This window comes from Glycine soja, chromosome 8 (genome assembly GCF_004193775.1).
Source record: "Glycine soja cultivar W05 chromosome 8, ASM419377v2, whole genome shotgun sequence".
NCBI lineage: Eukaryota > Viridiplantae > Streptophyta > Magnoliopsida > Fabales > Fabaceae > Glycine > Glycine soja.
In genome coordinates this window covers 45,727,237-45,743,516 of record NC_041009.1, presented here as the reverse complement: position 1 = coordinate 45,743,516, position 16,280 = coordinate 45,727,237, and the positions used below count along the sequence as shown (strand labels likewise).

At 34.4% G+C, this 16,280-nt stretch overlaps 4 protein-coding genes and 1 long non-coding RNA gene across 5 annotated transcripts; 2 read left to right on the top strand and 3 right to left on the bottom strand.

The window, feature by feature from the left end:
* The first annotated feature begins 1,245 nt into the window (after positions 1-1,245).
* On the top strand, positions 1,246-2,944 carry LOC114423612 (hydroquinone glucosyltransferase-like). The gene has a single exon (XM_028390438.1). The coding sequence runs from the start codon at positions 1,351-1,353 to the stop codon at positions 2,746-2,748; it is 1,398 nt and encodes a 465-aa protein (XP_028246239.1). The 5' UTR covers positions 1,246-1,350; the 3' UTR covers positions 2,749-2,944.
* A 1,749-nt stretch (positions 2,945-4,693) lies between these two features.
* On the bottom strand, positions 4,694-6,757 carry LOC114423614. Its single transcript, XR_003668873.1, has 2 exons — positions 6,283-6,757; positions 4,694-5,334 (listed from the first exon to the last, which is right to left on the bottom strand). It is a non-coding gene; the product is annotated as an uncharacterized LOC114423614 (long non-coding RNA).
* An 817-nt stretch (positions 6,758-7,574) lies between these two features.
* On the top strand, positions 7,575-9,380 carry LOC114423610 (hydroquinone glucosyltransferase-like). The gene has a single exon (XM_028390436.1). The coding sequence runs from the start codon at positions 7,644-7,646 to the stop codon at positions 9,048-9,050; it is 1,407 nt and encodes a 468-aa protein (XP_028246237.1). The 5' UTR covers positions 7,575-7,643; the 3' UTR covers positions 9,051-9,380.
* A 542-nt stretch (positions 9,381-9,922) lies between these two features.
* LOC114423608 (hydroquinone glucosyltransferase-like) lies at positions 9,923-11,713 on the bottom strand. Its single transcript, XM_028390434.1, has one exon. The coding sequence runs from the start codon at positions 11,680-11,682 to the stop codon at positions 10,249-10,251; it is 1,434 nt and encodes a 477-aa protein (XP_028246235.1). The 5' UTR covers positions 11,683-11,713; the 3' UTR covers positions 9,923-10,248.
* A 1,764-nt stretch (positions 11,714-13,477) lies between these two features.
* LOC114423607 (hydroquinone glucosyltransferase-like) lies at positions 13,478-15,259 on the bottom strand. Its single transcript, XM_028390433.1, has one exon. It carries the CDS (start codon positions 15,145-15,147, stop codon positions 13,738-13,740), a length of 1,410 nt encoding a protein of 469 aa, XP_028246234.1. The 5' UTR covers positions 15,148-15,259; the 3' UTR covers positions 13,478-13,737.
* Positions 15,260-16,280: the final 1,021 nt, after the last annotated feature.

Genomic DNA, 16,280 nt, shown 5'->3' with positions numbered 1-16,280 from the left:
AAAATGTTTCAAAAATTTATCATTTTAATTTTTTAATGTAACATTAATTATATTTTTTACTTATGTCTCTTATAATATTAATAATAGATAAAAAAAATATAAATAAATTAATAATGATATAAAATTAATTTTGTAAATTTATTACTCTATTTCACCTAAAAAATCTATCACAAAAATATATATATCCTCTTAATCTATATAAAACAACCCAAAATGATTATTATTTTGGAACCGATGGAGTAATAGATATTGGTGTTGGAGCAAAGAAACACTAATATTTGTGGTTGGAGCTACTACTTGGAGTGAAAGCTACTTGCTATTCTCCCCCTCTTTTTGTCCAAGATTAAGTAAGGGGAGGGCAAGAGAGGGAATGGGAATTTAACTTCTCTATTATTGTTTAGTTAAAAAAAGTTTATGGGATGAGATTAGGTCTCCAAATCCATCCATCAGTTACTATTTTATGTTATTATTTGAGTTGATTTTTATTATTGAGTATATACTGCTTAGTTGTATATATCTTATTCTTTTGACCGATAAGAATCAAAGATAGATATCATAATTACAACAATTCATATATTTTCTTCAGTGAGCTAGAATGATTCCCTTGGTGTTTAATTGAATTTTATAGTGTTGATTATGTTTATTATCTTTTGTTTGGAAAAAAGTAATTACTTTGTTGAAATAAAATTTAAATACACAAAAAATATAAGAGAGTCAAAACAAAAATTAATACAGTAGCAGAAACAAAAAAAAAATACTTTTTTTAATGGCCAATCAGAATTTTATTCATAAGATATATAGATAGAACACAAGGCGTAACAGAAAAAAATACTTAACCTCTAAAAAAATTCAATTGAAAGCAAAAGGTTTTAGAAAAGTTAACAAGTCATACTGGGCCTTTCAAATAGTTGTGAGGGAGAATCATCCAAGCTTTCTGGATGAAATCCACGTCCTCTGCCATATATTAAAACACAAATTGAGAGAACCACATCAAGCTAAAGAAAAAGACGAGCTAGAAAGACAAAGTAATTGGGAAATTTTAGGGGAATTAATAATATATATATATATATATATATATATATATATATATATATATATGCGGTTTAGGTGCATATGCAGCATCGTTACGTCTGACACTTTAAAACTATGCATAAAAATTAAAAAAACATAACACTCTTAAACAAAGCAAAAAACAAGTTTTGCCGCATGTGAATTCCTATTGCGTGTAATAAATTAGAACTCAGTGGAGTGGTTTGCTATAGAATAGAACTCTTTTATCATAAAGATAACATAACAAATAGCTTTCACGAATTTGTGAGCTGCTAAGCATCTATATCCTAGTCTGTTTTCATGGCAAAAACAACTCACATAGCTATCGTTTCAAGTCCTGGTTTCGGCCACCTAGTTCCAATAATTGAGTTCAGCAAGCGACTTATAAAGAATCACCCAAATTTTCATGTTACTTGCATCATTCCCTCACTCGGGTCACCCACAGAATCCTCCAAAGCTTACCTCAAAACACTTCCTTCATTTATTGACTTCATTTTTCTTCCTCCAATTAACAAAGAACAATTACCACAAGGAGTATACGTTGGACGCAAAATTCAACTCACTGTTTCTTATTCTCTGCCATCAATACATGAGGTTCTGAAATCCTTGTCCTCTAAGGTCCCTTTAACTGCGTTGGTGGTAGATATTCTAGCACTCCAAGCCTTGGAATTTGCAAAGGAATTCAATGCCTTGTCCTATTTTTACTTCCCTAGTTCAGCTATGGTGTTGTCACTGCTTCTACACCTGCCAAAACTTGATGAGGAAGTTTCAGGTGAGTACAAGGATCTAATAGAACCTATAAAGTTACCAGGTTGTGTACCACTCTTGGGGGTTGATCTTCCAGATGCAATCCGAAATCGACCAGTTGAATATTACCAACATCTTCTTAAAAGTGCCAAAGAAATGCTTAAAACTGATGGGATTATTATCAACACCTTCTTGGAAATGGAACCAGGTGCTATAAGAGCATTGGAAGAGTTTGGAAATGGGAAGAGCAGATTGTACCCAGTTGGACCCATTACACAAAAAGGGTCAATCAATGAGGCTGATAAGTGTTTAAGATGGTTGGACAATCATCCCCCTTGTTCAGTGTTGTATGTTTCTTTTGGAAGTGGTGGAACACTCTCTCAACACCAAATCAATGAGCTAGCCGCGGGTTTGGAATGGAGTGGTCAAAGGTTCTTGTGGGTTTTGAGAGCACCAAGTAATTCAGCTAGTGCTGCTTACCTTGAGACTGAAAATGAGGATCCTTTGAAATTCTTACCAAGTGGGTTTTTGGAAAGGACAAAGGAGAAAGGTTTGGTTGTGGCTTCATGGGCACCTCAGGTTCAGGTCCTTAGTCACAATTCAGTTGGAGGGTTCCTAAGCCATTGTGGTTGGAACTCGATTTTGGAGAGTGTGCAAGAGGGAGTGCCTCTAATAACATGGCCACTCTTTGCAGAGCAGAAGATGAATGCAGTGATGTTAGCCGATGGACTCAAAGTAGCATTGAGGCCAAAAGTTAATGAGGTTGGCATAGTGGAAAAGGAGGAAATTGCAGGAGTGATAAAGTGTCTGATGGAAGGGGGGGAAGGTAAAGGGATGCGTGAAAGAATGGGGAATTTAAAAGATTCTGCTACTAATGCACTGAAGGATGGTTCTTCTACACAGACACTGACTCAGTTGGCTAGACAGTGGGAATGTTTGAGTGGGATTTAGGAAAATTGTTTTACTGACTTAGTTTTGTTTTGTGTTATTTTCTTAATTTGTTTTCTGTATGGGGGGAATGTTTTCTTGTGTGGTTTCTAAGATATGTTGCATCTTTGACCATGACACACGGTTACTTGGTTTTCAATTTAAATTTCACTTTTCTACATAAATTTATTTGAGTAAACTCCTATTTTCGTTCCTTAAAGATATAGCACCAACAACTTGGTCCTTGAAAAACTTTTAGAGTCAAAATATTTCTTGGAAGTTTTTTCTGTTGGGTACATCAGTCCTTTTGAGATTAAATTGGCAATATTTATGTATTCTTTGGAACTAATTTTTCAATGTTGTTGGAATTAAAGACATGAAAGATGTCTAACTCTTCAAAAAATTTAATGTTTTAATGATAATAAAAATATCAAATTTTAATGAAGTAACGAGTTTCAATGAGCTCAGCAGGAGTGGTGTGTGTTCAATACTTGGAAATGTATATTTACTCTGATCAGACACACAAAAATATGTTTTAATTGAACTTGCGTCCAATGCACATAAGTGGACTTTTGTCTAGTGATTTCATAAGAAAATAGCATCTGAAGCACTACGTTAATGAAATTGCTTCCAAAGGTTTTCATGAAACATCCAGTGTCCAATGTAGGGTTCTATTTTGTCCAACACCTAATGAAAAATTACATTATGCGTTTTACATTCACGTGATGAGCTCTTTCTTTTATGAGTTTGAGTTTGGATGTCAAGGTTTCATCTAGTCTTATATTCATGTATGTATTTGTTATTTCCTTTAATTTTTTTCAAATATATTTTAACATTTGAATTTCAAGCATTTAATGAAAAATAAAGTTTATCCGAATATAAGTTTAGACTCTCATCAAAAGCAATGTTACACGAGGTTCAATACAAGAAGAGTGAAGTGGGAAATATAGAAAGGACAGTACACACCATCAGAAAGTGTAGTCGGCACTTTTTAGGAAAGAAAGAACACCTAGTCCTTCTCTCTCCCAGTGAAAAGTATTCACATCAAAAGCATTTTTGTGCTAAGCTCTCCATGCCTTTAATGCACAATTGAAGAATTACAAAGCCTTGAACACAACAAATACACCAACTCAGGTGCCTATATAAAGACTAAAGAGAAAGAACATATTTTTTTTCTTTAATACTTTTGCTTTCTGTTCGTTATAAAGATAATAACATGACAAATGAAATAACGACATTATTACATCACATCATCACTTGATGATATCATCAAATCTAGTTAAAATAGAGTATCATACCATCATTATATTTGTTCTCATCCCTGCAAATATGTCAATTTTTTTTATTTTAATTATTGTGAATGATATTTGTTTTAATTTTTTTTCTTGTAAGTTCATGATGACATCATCCGTCCATTTTGTCATGTCATCATTTTTGTAAATAAAAGCCAGAGACAAACGACAAGGACAAAATCAAAACAAATTAATTTGTAAGGACTAAAATAATTTTTTTTGCAAGGTTGAAAATTTAAAAAAAAACATTAAATTACAAAGACAAAAAATACATTTAAGTCACAAAAATTATTGAATTGGAAGCAAAGAGGTTTTTACTAGCTTAATTATCAATTTGACCGTCAAATTATTTTAAAAGATTTTATTTGGTTCCTAAGTTTTTAAAAGTTTCAATTTGATTCTTAAAGTTTTTTCTTAAAAAAAAGAACAAATTACATCCATCCCCTCCATTTAGCCCAAATTACATTCTCTCCGTAAATTACCCTTATAATTAACCACATAACTTTTGTAGCTCCATTAAAATGACACTCCCTTCTCTATCATAGCTTGATTTCCGTTAACAAAAAAAATTATGTGCACTATACATGCTGCTTTAATGTAATTTAAGGACAATTTCATCGTCGTGTTTTCTTTCTCACACCATCTCTTAAATGTCAAGATTGTTCTCACACATGTAGTAGTCCCAAAACAAAATAGTAATGTCAACATCACACAATGATTCCCACAGCAAAAATGATTCCTAATTAAAATCATCTTCACAATATTAAAATCAAAAAACCCAATTAAAAAATAGAAAATCACACTATTTAAATAAGTGAACACAAACCAGTGTTTAGACAAACTTTTACACAATCAGTATTTACATGACAACCACCACCAAAACCAATGACCACCATAGACCACGTGCAACCCACTCTTGGATGAGAACCGTCACCAAACACCGATGACAATCACCACCACCACCGACACCAACGACCATCACACGCACAATCCACCTTTGGAGGACGTCTCTTCTGGACATCCCTTCACATATCAGAACAACAAACACCAACCTCCCTAACAGTTTTGGTTTTTGCAAACTGGCCTAGAGGATTTGGGTATTTCAAATTATGGAAGCTATGTGACTAAATTAGTAAGAATTATTTTGATATTTCAGTAAAAAAAAAACTAATACCAGTCACTAACTAGATTAGGGAAAGCAAAAGAAATGTAAGTGCATCTTCAACGCCAGTTCCGTAGTGAGTTTCTTAAAATGAAGAAACGGATTCTTGAAGAAATTGTGCATTGGAGATAATCTACGTGGAAAGAAGAATTGTTCCTTCAAAATAAAATGAGTTCCTTATATAAGAAATGAGTTCTTAACATTAAAAAACTATCATCCAACATCAAGCACCTTCAACAATCCATCCATGTACAAAAAAGAGGAGAAATAACCGCAAGAAAAAAAATGAACAGATATGAAAAAGTACAAAGGGGGAAAGAAATATTGAACCAATATGAAAAAATCCCATGTCATCGTCACCAATGGTGGTGGCTCATTGACCGACGGTGGTTTTGCGAGCGAGTGGCGATGATGGTTCGAGGGGCGATCATGTTCACGCAACAAAGCGACATTGGTGGCTCAACGGGTGACGACAAAGGGTTGGTACGAAACGAAGAAGAAGAAAAATGAGGAAGAAGAAAAAGGAAAATGAGGAAGAAGAAGAAGCCAATGAGAAAAATGAAAGTGAGTGATTTTTTTGTTTTTGAAAAAAAAAAATGAAGTTGAAACGGTGGGAAGGAGAAGGAAGATTCTGGAGTTGGATGGAAAAATGGAAAAGACAAGTGTGGGGAAGAGGGAAGGTTCTAATGAAGAAAAAAAAAAGGGTGAAAAAGTGAAAAAGACAACATAAATAAGGGAAAAGTTCTAAAGTGAAAAAGTGAGATAGAATAATTGAAAAAAAATCAAAAAAAGTAACAATAAAAAATGTAAAAATAGAGTAAAATAAAAAAAATAAATTTAAATTTGAGAATTTTTTTATGATTATTGTGATTTGTTGTGATGGAATAAAATTTTTTTGATCATTTTTACCCAATTAAATCGTTATGATTATAAATTTCAACAGATTTTATTTAGAATAATGATAATTTTTGGCGTCAGTATCCTTAAGATCTTACTGGCAAAAAAAAAATCCAGATCTGAAACCCAAATCTCACCCATCCTCTGTGAACCCAACTAACCTCAGATCTTGCACACACAAAAAAAAAAACAAAACCCAAATCTTACCCGTACCAGATCTTGGCGAAGATTCGGGAGCGAAGGATCAGAGGAGAGCGGCGGCGGCGGTGCGGAGAAGGATTTGTGTGAGTTAAGTTGTTATGATTCATGGGCATCTGCACTAATTACTGAGCTTGATCAGTTCAAGAATGAAAAGTATAAACAAATGCCGTCCGGTTCCGTTAACATTGATCTCATGGATGAGTCTTGAAATGGAACAACTTGCAGCACTGCCTGATACTAGTAATGAAAGCCTTAGAGAAGTGCATATTTCGAATGGGTCTTGTTTCATTATGGAACGAGGGTCTTGGTTCGCTGGTTGCGGGGAATGAGTTGAAAATGGACGCCAGAAGAAAGAGAGTGGCCTGCGACGGTACTGAAAGTGTTCGACGATTTTCCTGAATGAGTTGAAAATCCTTTTATTTTTAAAAATAATAGCAAATATAAACAAAAAAGCTGGAATTTTCCATCCAAACGATGCCATTTTAATTGGGTGAAAAGGATCTAATTGGTGCATTTTTAAACAAATTTGAGATTAAATTAAATCTTTTAAAATAATTTGAAAATCAAATTAATAATTAAGTCAAAGCTTACTAATCATATATGTTGGATTTAATGCATGAGGGAGAATCAAAACTTTTTAATGAAAGTTTAATCTCGGTCAATTTAGTTATATTTGATGAAACTAACTTATAAATTAGTTGAAAATTTATAATTTAGTTAATTTAATTAAAAATATTTAATAAAACTAAATCAGGTAATTAATAAATATCAAATGACCTAAAAGTATATATTTAATGTTTCTAATAATTTATCATTTTAAGAAGTAGAACATATTTTTATTTTTACGAATTGAATGGATAAAATATAAATCATGCAATGAATTGAATTAAGTTATATAATTTAAAAAAAAAACAAAAATAATTCAACAAATAATTATAAAATTAATATAATTCAAAAAAATTATAACATTAAAGAACATTATACGATGTTAGGTGACAAATGTGATCAGAAAAAGAGAAGAAGAGAGTTTTCATAATTTGAAATAAAATAATAAGAATAAGATTGATAAGTTAATAACTTATAAATTAGCTTATTTTTTATATAAGTTAATTCAAATAACTTATAGAATTAAGTTACTTGAAGTAGTGACTTATAAAAAAATAAACTATTAAATAAATTTGTATACTACCAAATTTATTTTGATAAAATTAACTTGCCTTGATTTATAAACTTGATGGGAGTCTTACCAAAATATATAAAACACAAAAACTTTGGTGAAGCACATTAACCTCTTAAGGATAAGATAACATACATAATATACAGCTTTCACGAATTTGTGAGCAGGCTAACATCTACGGTCTGTTTTCATGGCAAACACAACACACATAGCTATTATTGCAAGTCCTGGTTTCGCCCACTTGGTCCCCATAATTGAGTTCAGCAAGCAACTTGTGAAGCATCACCAAAATTTTCATGTCACTTGCATCATTCCCTCACTTGATTCACCCCCAGAATCATCCAAAGCTTACCTTAAAGCCCTTCCTTCATTCATAGACTTCATCTTTCTTCCTCCAATTAACAAAGAACAATTACCCCAAGGAGTATACGTTGGACAGCAAATTCAACTCACTGTTTCTCTTTCTCTGCCATCAATACATGAGGCCCTGAAATCCTTGTCCTCCAAAGTCCCTTTAACTGCGTTGGTCGCAGATCTTCTTGCATTCCAAGCATTGGAATTTGCAAAGGAGTTCGGTGCCCTCTCCTATTTTTACTTCCCTTTATCAGCTATGATATTGTTACTGTTGCTACACATGCCAAAACTTGATGAGGAAGTTTCAGGTGAGTACAAGGACCTAACAGAACCTATAAAGTTACAAGGTTGTGTACCGATTTTCGGGGTTGATCTTCCTGATCCAATCCAAAATCGATCAAGCGAATATTATCAGCACCTTCTTAAACGTTCCAAAGGAATGCTTATTACTGATGGTATTATTATCAACACCTTCTTAGAAATGGAACCAGGTGCTATAAGAGCATTGGAAGAGTTGGGAAATGGAAAAACCAGATTCTACCCAGTTGGACCCATTACGCAAAAAAGGTCAATCGAAGAGACTGATGAGTCTGATAAGTGTTTGAGATGGTTGGGCAAGCAGCCACCTTGTTCGGTGTTGTATGTTTCTTTTGGAAGTGGTGGAACACTCTCTCAACACCAAATCAATCACTTAGCTTCGGGTTTGGAATTGAGTGGTGAGAGGTTCTTATGGGTTTTGAGAGCACCAAGTAATTCAGCTAGTGCTGCTTACCTTGAGACTGAAAATGAGGATCCTTTGAAATTTTTACCAAGTGGGTTTTTGGAAAGGACAGAGGAGAAAGGTTTGGTTGTGGCTTCATGGGCACCTCAGGTACAGGTCCTTAGTCACAATTCAGTTGGAGGGTTCCTAAGTCATTGTGGTTGGAACTCGATTTTGGAGAGTGTGCAAGAGGGAGTGCCTCTAATAGCATGGCCACTCTTTGCAGAGCAGAAGACAAATGCAGTGATGTTAGCCGATGGACTCAAAGTTGCATTGAGGCTAAAAGTTAATGAGGATGACATAGTGGAAAAGGAGGAAATTGCAAAGGTGATAAAGTGTTTGATGGAAGGGGAAGAAGGTAAAGGGATAGCTGAAAGAATGAGGAATTTAAAAGATTCTGCTGCTAATGCATTGAAAGATGGCTCTTCAACACAGACCCTATCTCAGTTGGCCAGTCATTGGGAATATTTGAGTGGGAATTAGGAAAATTGTTTTACTTAGATAGTTTTATATCTTGATCTTGATTTGTACATTTCTACTTAGTCGTATTTCGTTTGCTTAATTTTCTGAACCTTTTTTCTTTGTGGTAACTGGGAGTAAAATAGTCGTTGTGTGATTCCTGAGATCTGTCTGTTGCATCTTTTACACGTGAGACAGACATTTTAACTGTAAAGACAAACATAAGCCATTGACTGAACACACGAAAACATATTAAGTTACATTAATAGTTGCCTTACATTTGCCTTACAAAGAAGTACCACAAATTGAGTGAGTTCTTTTTCAAGTCTAATTCAAAGGCACAATTTCCATTTACCAAGTTGGCAACAATAATAGCCTATCACAAGGAGATGTACATGGCTATCCCTATGATTGTGACTCTCCCAATAAATATGCTGATACTTGTAATTTGTTTCTTGTGAGTTGATTTGAAACAATTGGTTCATCAAATGCTAGTAAATTAGGATACCGAAAACTCTATACAGTGTTCAGGCCTCGGTTGATTTTATTCTCATAATTTTTTTATATCTAACACAGTTACACTGATAGGCTTTGCAACTGTTCGGAATATATATCCATTCCATAAATTCCTTCCCATTTAATAAACTCTTTAACAGGTAAACACTGCATATCAACCCCAAATTTGATAGTTGAGGAGAAATGAAGAGCAGCATTATATTTTATGCAACTGAAACTAGTTCTTGAGTTAGTAATATTAATATTTAGATGTTGAACCAACTGTAAGAGACCAATAGTAAAACCATAAAATGTCTAACTACAAACCATTGGTGAAAAATAATATCAATCTATCCAGCTAAAGCATGCAACTTGCGGTATTCACCTTAGACACTGGCTCATAAAAGCAAAAAAATAACCCGTGATAAAATTTCAAAACTCATTTAGTGTGCCAAGTCTTCCTTCCCTCCTTTGATATGAAAGATTTTTCTCACTGCTAGATGTTCAGTGCATCAATCTCCTATATATCATGAACTAAACTAGCTCAAAAATTCTCTCAAATTTTTCCTATACATAAAATATATTGTATTATATGAACAAGTGTGTGATCATCTAACACAGTAAATTTTTCTCTTCAACATCATTCAAAATAGATTGAGTTAATATGAAATTTGGCTCTCAAAGTAGCAACTGAATACATCTATTTCTGTCCATTAAACAATTTACACTACGGCTGTTCCAGAAATTTCTCCATCTGAGTGCCAAATTGGTAAAGTGCCTTTGTGGAGGATCCATCTTCTTTCAAGGCATCAGCGGAAGCATCTTTGATCTTTTCAATTCTTTCACGAATCTCATTTCCTTCTTCACCAACCATTAGACCCTTTATCACCTTAGCAATTTCCTCCCTCTCCGCTACACCATTCTCATTAAATTTAGGCCTTAACGCAACTTTGAGGCCCTCAGTTAACAAAACAGCATTCATTCTCTGTTCAGCAAACAGTGGCCAAGTTACCATTGGCACTCCCAACACAATGCTTTCAAGAGCAGAATTCCAACCGCAATGAGTTAAAAACCCACCGGTTGAAACGTGACTAAGAATTTGGGTCTGTGGTGCCCAAGAAGTAACAACAAAGCCACGTCCTTTGGTTCTCTCTAAGAACCCATCTGGTAAAAACTTTAAAGGGTCATCCTTAGAAGCAACAACGTAAGCACCATCTGCTGAATCACTAGGTGCTCTCAAAACCCACAAGAATTTTTTATCACTCAATTCCAATCCAAAAGCTAACTCATTAAGCTGTTGTTGAGAGAGTGTGCCTCCACTTCCAAACGACACATACAAAACCGAGTTTGGACTTTGCTTATCCAACCACCCCACACACTCTGACCCCTTTGATTCACTACTTAGACCAGTTTGTATAATTGGCCCAATCAAATAAACACTGGAACTGTTATGTTCTTGCAAGGCTCTCTCAGTTCCTTCTTCAATATTGGAGAAACTATTAACCAAGAAACCGTTGGCAAGAGAGAGTCTCTTGCAGCGCTCTAGAATTAACTTATAAGCAAGATTGGATCGATCTTGAAAATGTGAGGGGAGATCGTGGCCTTGAATTGGTACACAGCCTGGAAGTTGAATGGCTTCTTTGTTATCTCTGTATTCACACGAAACTTGCTCGTGTAAAGCCGGTAATTGGAGGAATAATGAGAGTGTCATGGCGGAAGGAGGGAAGTATATGTAAGACAAGAGGTTGAACTCCTTTGCTATTTCCAGCGCCTCGTTCGCAAAAGGATCAGCAATCAAGGCAACGAGTGGCGTGGTTGAGAGAAGAGATCCCAGCATGTGGCGGAAGGATGGCATAGATTGAGACACGGCGAGGTCGATTTGCACCATAGAGGGAGCGTCGTCGTGGGACAGGTCTTGTTTATGCACGGGAGGGAGGAAGTTGTAGTTGATATTGGAAGGAAGTGATTCAAGCATGGCGAGTGTGGCAGGGGGAGGTGCATCAATGGTCGGGAAGATGCAGTAAACGTGGAAGTGGCGATGGAGATGAACGAGTCTCTTGCTGAACTCGACAATGGAGGCTTGGTGGCTGAATGCAGGGATTGAAATTACTGCTATGTGAGTTGTTTTCGCCATTGAATCTTTATTCCTTGCTTCAGGCATATGGTTTGAAATATATGTGTATGATAAGTGTAATGACATTTATAGTATAAATTCTTTAAAATAATTGAGCATGGAAATTACTATATATTTGTATGTATCTTATTGATCTAAGGAAGCCAAATCTTGACTTGAGATCTGTGAATCTTGATTGTAGTCTAAGTTGACAGCTATATTGTAGTATATTATATTACATATAATAAGCAGCTGTTTGAATCTTCCAAATTTTCTCTGTCTTTCCAATGGATGCTGTTATCAGTTGCACTTTACCCATACATTTATGGCTCACAGTGCATGTATGTGTCTTAGAATATAAATAAATCATGGCAAACAATTATTGTTGGACAATAGCTTGATTCCAATCACATATAATATAGAATATTTTATAAGTTACAAAACATGGTTTTGTTGAGTTTTGACTGGTCAAAAGAAATATTTAATAGAATTGAAGCCCTCAACAGATGCACTGAACACGAGATGTGGAAAGATGAATTGCTGAAAAATTGAATATTGCTCAAATAGCAAATGATATCCTCTAATTTCAATGATAACTAATTTGAGTGATAACTAATTCGTCTGAAAATAAAATAAATTTTCAAGTATATTTTAACATAATTATAGATCCAACTAATTTTACTGATAATTAATTAAATATTTAGCCTAAATTATCATCTCACATTCTCTCTTTCATGTTATTATTAATATTCATTCATTATTCTATTGTCTCATCAATGAATATGTACTAATAATAACTTTTAATCTTAATATTTATCATCCCTAATAATAAAGTGTTGAAAATAGTATAAATGACAAAATTAGAAAATTATTATTAATAGATTAGTTTGTAATTTATAAATAGGACCAAATATTTCTTTTAAAATATAATGAATATATATATATATAGGATTGGAAGAAATATCTTTTTGTATATCATTATTTCTTGTTGAATTATGTTGTACTAAGTTGAGGTCGGAAAGATTAATTGCTGAAAAATTGCATATTGCTCACGTAGCAAATGATACATCTTTTTGTGCATCATTATTTCTTGTTGAATTATGTTGTACTAAGTTGAGGTCTAAGTCAAATATAGCACTTGGTTGTTCACTGAACCGGACTCACAGTCGTATGGATGCCTCGCGCATCTCTTTGTAGTGCTTCAATTCTTTATTTTATCTGGTTGATACTCACCAGAGAGACACCAGATGCGTCATTGAGTAGGACATAGCCACGTACATATCCTTCTTTTAAGCATGACAAATAAATTCATATCCATTTTGATAAGATATGGATATGACTATAGGTATAAACTAGGCCAGTTTAGAATTTTAATAGTCCTCCTTATATCTATGGGATTTTATCTCAGATATACCCACTGGTAATTTATTATATTTAAAAAATTATTATTCATAGCTTGTATCTATGGGATTTTAGGGGAATGGGAACCGAGAGGGCCAAGCCCGTCTGTTTTCATTCATAGCTTGTATTACTAGTCTACTTATATTATTATTGTCATGTTGAGAGAGGAAATTTTGTTTAACCGTTGTATTAGACTTGAAAAAGAGCTCACTAAATTTGAGGTACTTCTTGCATAGTTGCAACTTGCATGGTTATGAAATTTGAAACTCTTCATCTCACTTGACCCAGGATTAATTGTACCTAACCAATAGACTTTATTCATAGTTGCTGAGTTTGCTGATATATATAACTTAAACTGTTCTTTTCAAACAAACAAACAAAGTCAATTAGGTTGACTTACATAGTCTCTGAGGTTCTAGGCTAACTCATTAACTCTTGAGCATAAGTAAAAAAGTTAATGAACTGGTTGCAGATTGATTTGTTTAACCACACCTATAATTATAAGTTAACATGGCTCACTGACGAAAGTGAAATTCAACTTGAAAACCAACTAACATGTCTATGTCATGTGTCAAACATGCAATACATCTCAGAAATCACACAACTACCACTTCACTCCCACGAAGAAAACAAGGCACACGCAACACAACTAGACAGAAATATCCAAACCAAAACCAAGACCAAGGATATAAAACTATTTTCCTAACAATTCCCACTAAAACATTCCCATTGGCTAGCCAACTGAGACAGGGTCTGTGATGAAGAACCATCCTTCAGTGCACTAGCAGCAGAATCTTTTAAATTCCCCATTCTTTCACGCATTCCTATACCTTCTTCTCCATCCATCAGACACTTTATCACCTTTGCAATTTCCTCCTTTTCCACTATGCCATCTTCATTAAATTTTGGCCTCAATGCCACTTTAAGTCCATCGGTTAGCATCACAGCATTCATCCTCTGCTCAGCAAAGAGTGGCCATGTTATTAGAGGTACTCCCTCTTGCACACTCTCCAATGTTGAGTTCCAACCACAATGGCTTAGAAACCCCCCAACTGAATTGTGACCAAGGACCTGAACCTGAGGTGCCCATGAAGCCACAACCAAACCTTTCTCCTTTGTCCTTTCCAAAAACCCGCTTGGTAAGAATTGCAAAGGGTCCTCCTTTGAAGCCTCAAGGTAAGCAGCACTAGCTGAATTATTTGGTGCTCTCAAAACCCACAAGAACCTTTGACTACTCAATTCCAAACCCGAAGCTAACTCATTGATTTGGTTCTGAGAGAGTGTTCCACCACTTCCAAAAGAAACATACAACACTGAACAAGGTGGCTGCTTGTCCAACCATCTTAAACACTTATCAGACTCATCAGCCTCATTGCTTGCTCCTTTTTGTGTAATGGGTCCAACTGGGTACAATCTGATCTTCCCATTTTCAAACTCTTGCAACGCTCTTATAGCGCCTGGTTCCATTTCTAAGAAGGTGTTGATCAAGATTCCATCAGCTGTAACCATTGCTTTGGCACGTTCAACAAAATGATTGTATATTTCGCTCGATCGATCTTGGGCCGGATCCGGAAGATCAACCCCCATGACCGGTACACAACCTGGTAACCTTATAGGTTCAGTTAAGTCCTTGTACTCACCTGAAACTTCCTCATCAAGTTTCGGCGCGTGTATAAGCAGTGACAATATCATAGCTGAACTAGGAAAGTAAAAGTAGGACAAGGCATTGAACTCCTTTGCATATTCCAGAGCCTGAAATGCAAAAACATCTACCACCAACGCGGTTAAAGGTGCTTTGGAGCACAAGGATTTAAGAGCTTCATGTATTGATGGCAGAGAAAGAGTAATAGTGAGTTGAATTAGGATTGCAGGGTGTACTCCTTGGGGTAATTGTTCTTTGCTAATTGGAGGAAGTAAGATGGTGTCTATGTTTGAAGGAAGAGTTTTAAGGTAGGCTTTGGAGGATTCTGGAGGTGGCCCAAGTGAGGGAACTATGCAAGTGACATGAAAATTTTGGTGATGTTTGATAAGTCGCTTGCTGAACTCAATTATTGGGACCAGGTGGGTGTAACCAGGACTTGAAACAATAGCTATGTGAGTTGTTTTTGCCATGGAAACAAACTATAGACTATAGAGTATACACTATTGATGTTTATCTGCTCACAATTCGTGAATGCTGTATATGATGCTCTCTTTATGGTACAAGAGTTCTCTACTTCTCTTATATAGCAAACCACTTCACTGTCGTATTGTTATGTTATTTATTGCATTCAATAAGAATTTACTCCAACACTTTGTTTTGCTTTCTTTATTTGAATTTGCTATTAATTTGAACATAGCTTTCATGGGGGAGGAAACGATGATGTAAGTGCATATGTATTAAACAGCTTATCTCTATTTTATTAATTTCCCTAAAGTTTCCCACTTTGTCTTTGTAGCTCGTCTTTTTCTTTAGCCTGATTGATGAGGTTTAAACTCGTTTGTGTTTTAATGGCTGCGCGTCCGGAAAGCTTTGATTCTCCCTCACGCAATGGGAAGTTCCAATGACTTTTGTTGACACTTTTTTTTATTTGTACAAATCAAAGATAGGTATTAAATATCTTACTCAATCAAGTGAATTACACTTTATGGGTAATGACTTTGTCAACTTTGCTAAAACCTTTTGTTTTCAATTCAATTATTAGAATTTAGGGGTTAAGAATCTTTCCCGTTTCCGATAATGTAATTAATCCATTTTTTAATTCTTTTTTTTTTGGATTTGGTATTTTCTTTTATGTTGTTATTTTCAATAATTATGCTTTGAAACATATTTTGGCATGCTTAATGATTAGAATGTCTTTTTACATTTAAAATAGTTTTTGATTATTTTATATTAATGTGATAGGTTTAATAAGTTAAATTTTGGGTAAAAATGTGTTTTAAGTCTATCAATTTTAAGTTAAAATTGTTCTTAATACATGTACTTTAAAAAATCATTTTTGTGATCATATTTTTAAAATTGATTAATTTTATCCTCACCTTAGTATTCCAAGTTTTATAAAAAAAAATGACATAAATCAATTTTAATAAAAAAAAATTAAGGGATCTAAAACATGTTTCATCCTTAAATTTTGTATCAAGTTTAATTATTTTTTTTTAGTTTGCATGTGTTTGTATAGTGCCTACTTCTTACATGTGTAGATGTCAAAATTGAGATAGATGCCAAAATCTTGTAGAATCAATTTACATGTGTTTGTATAGTGCCT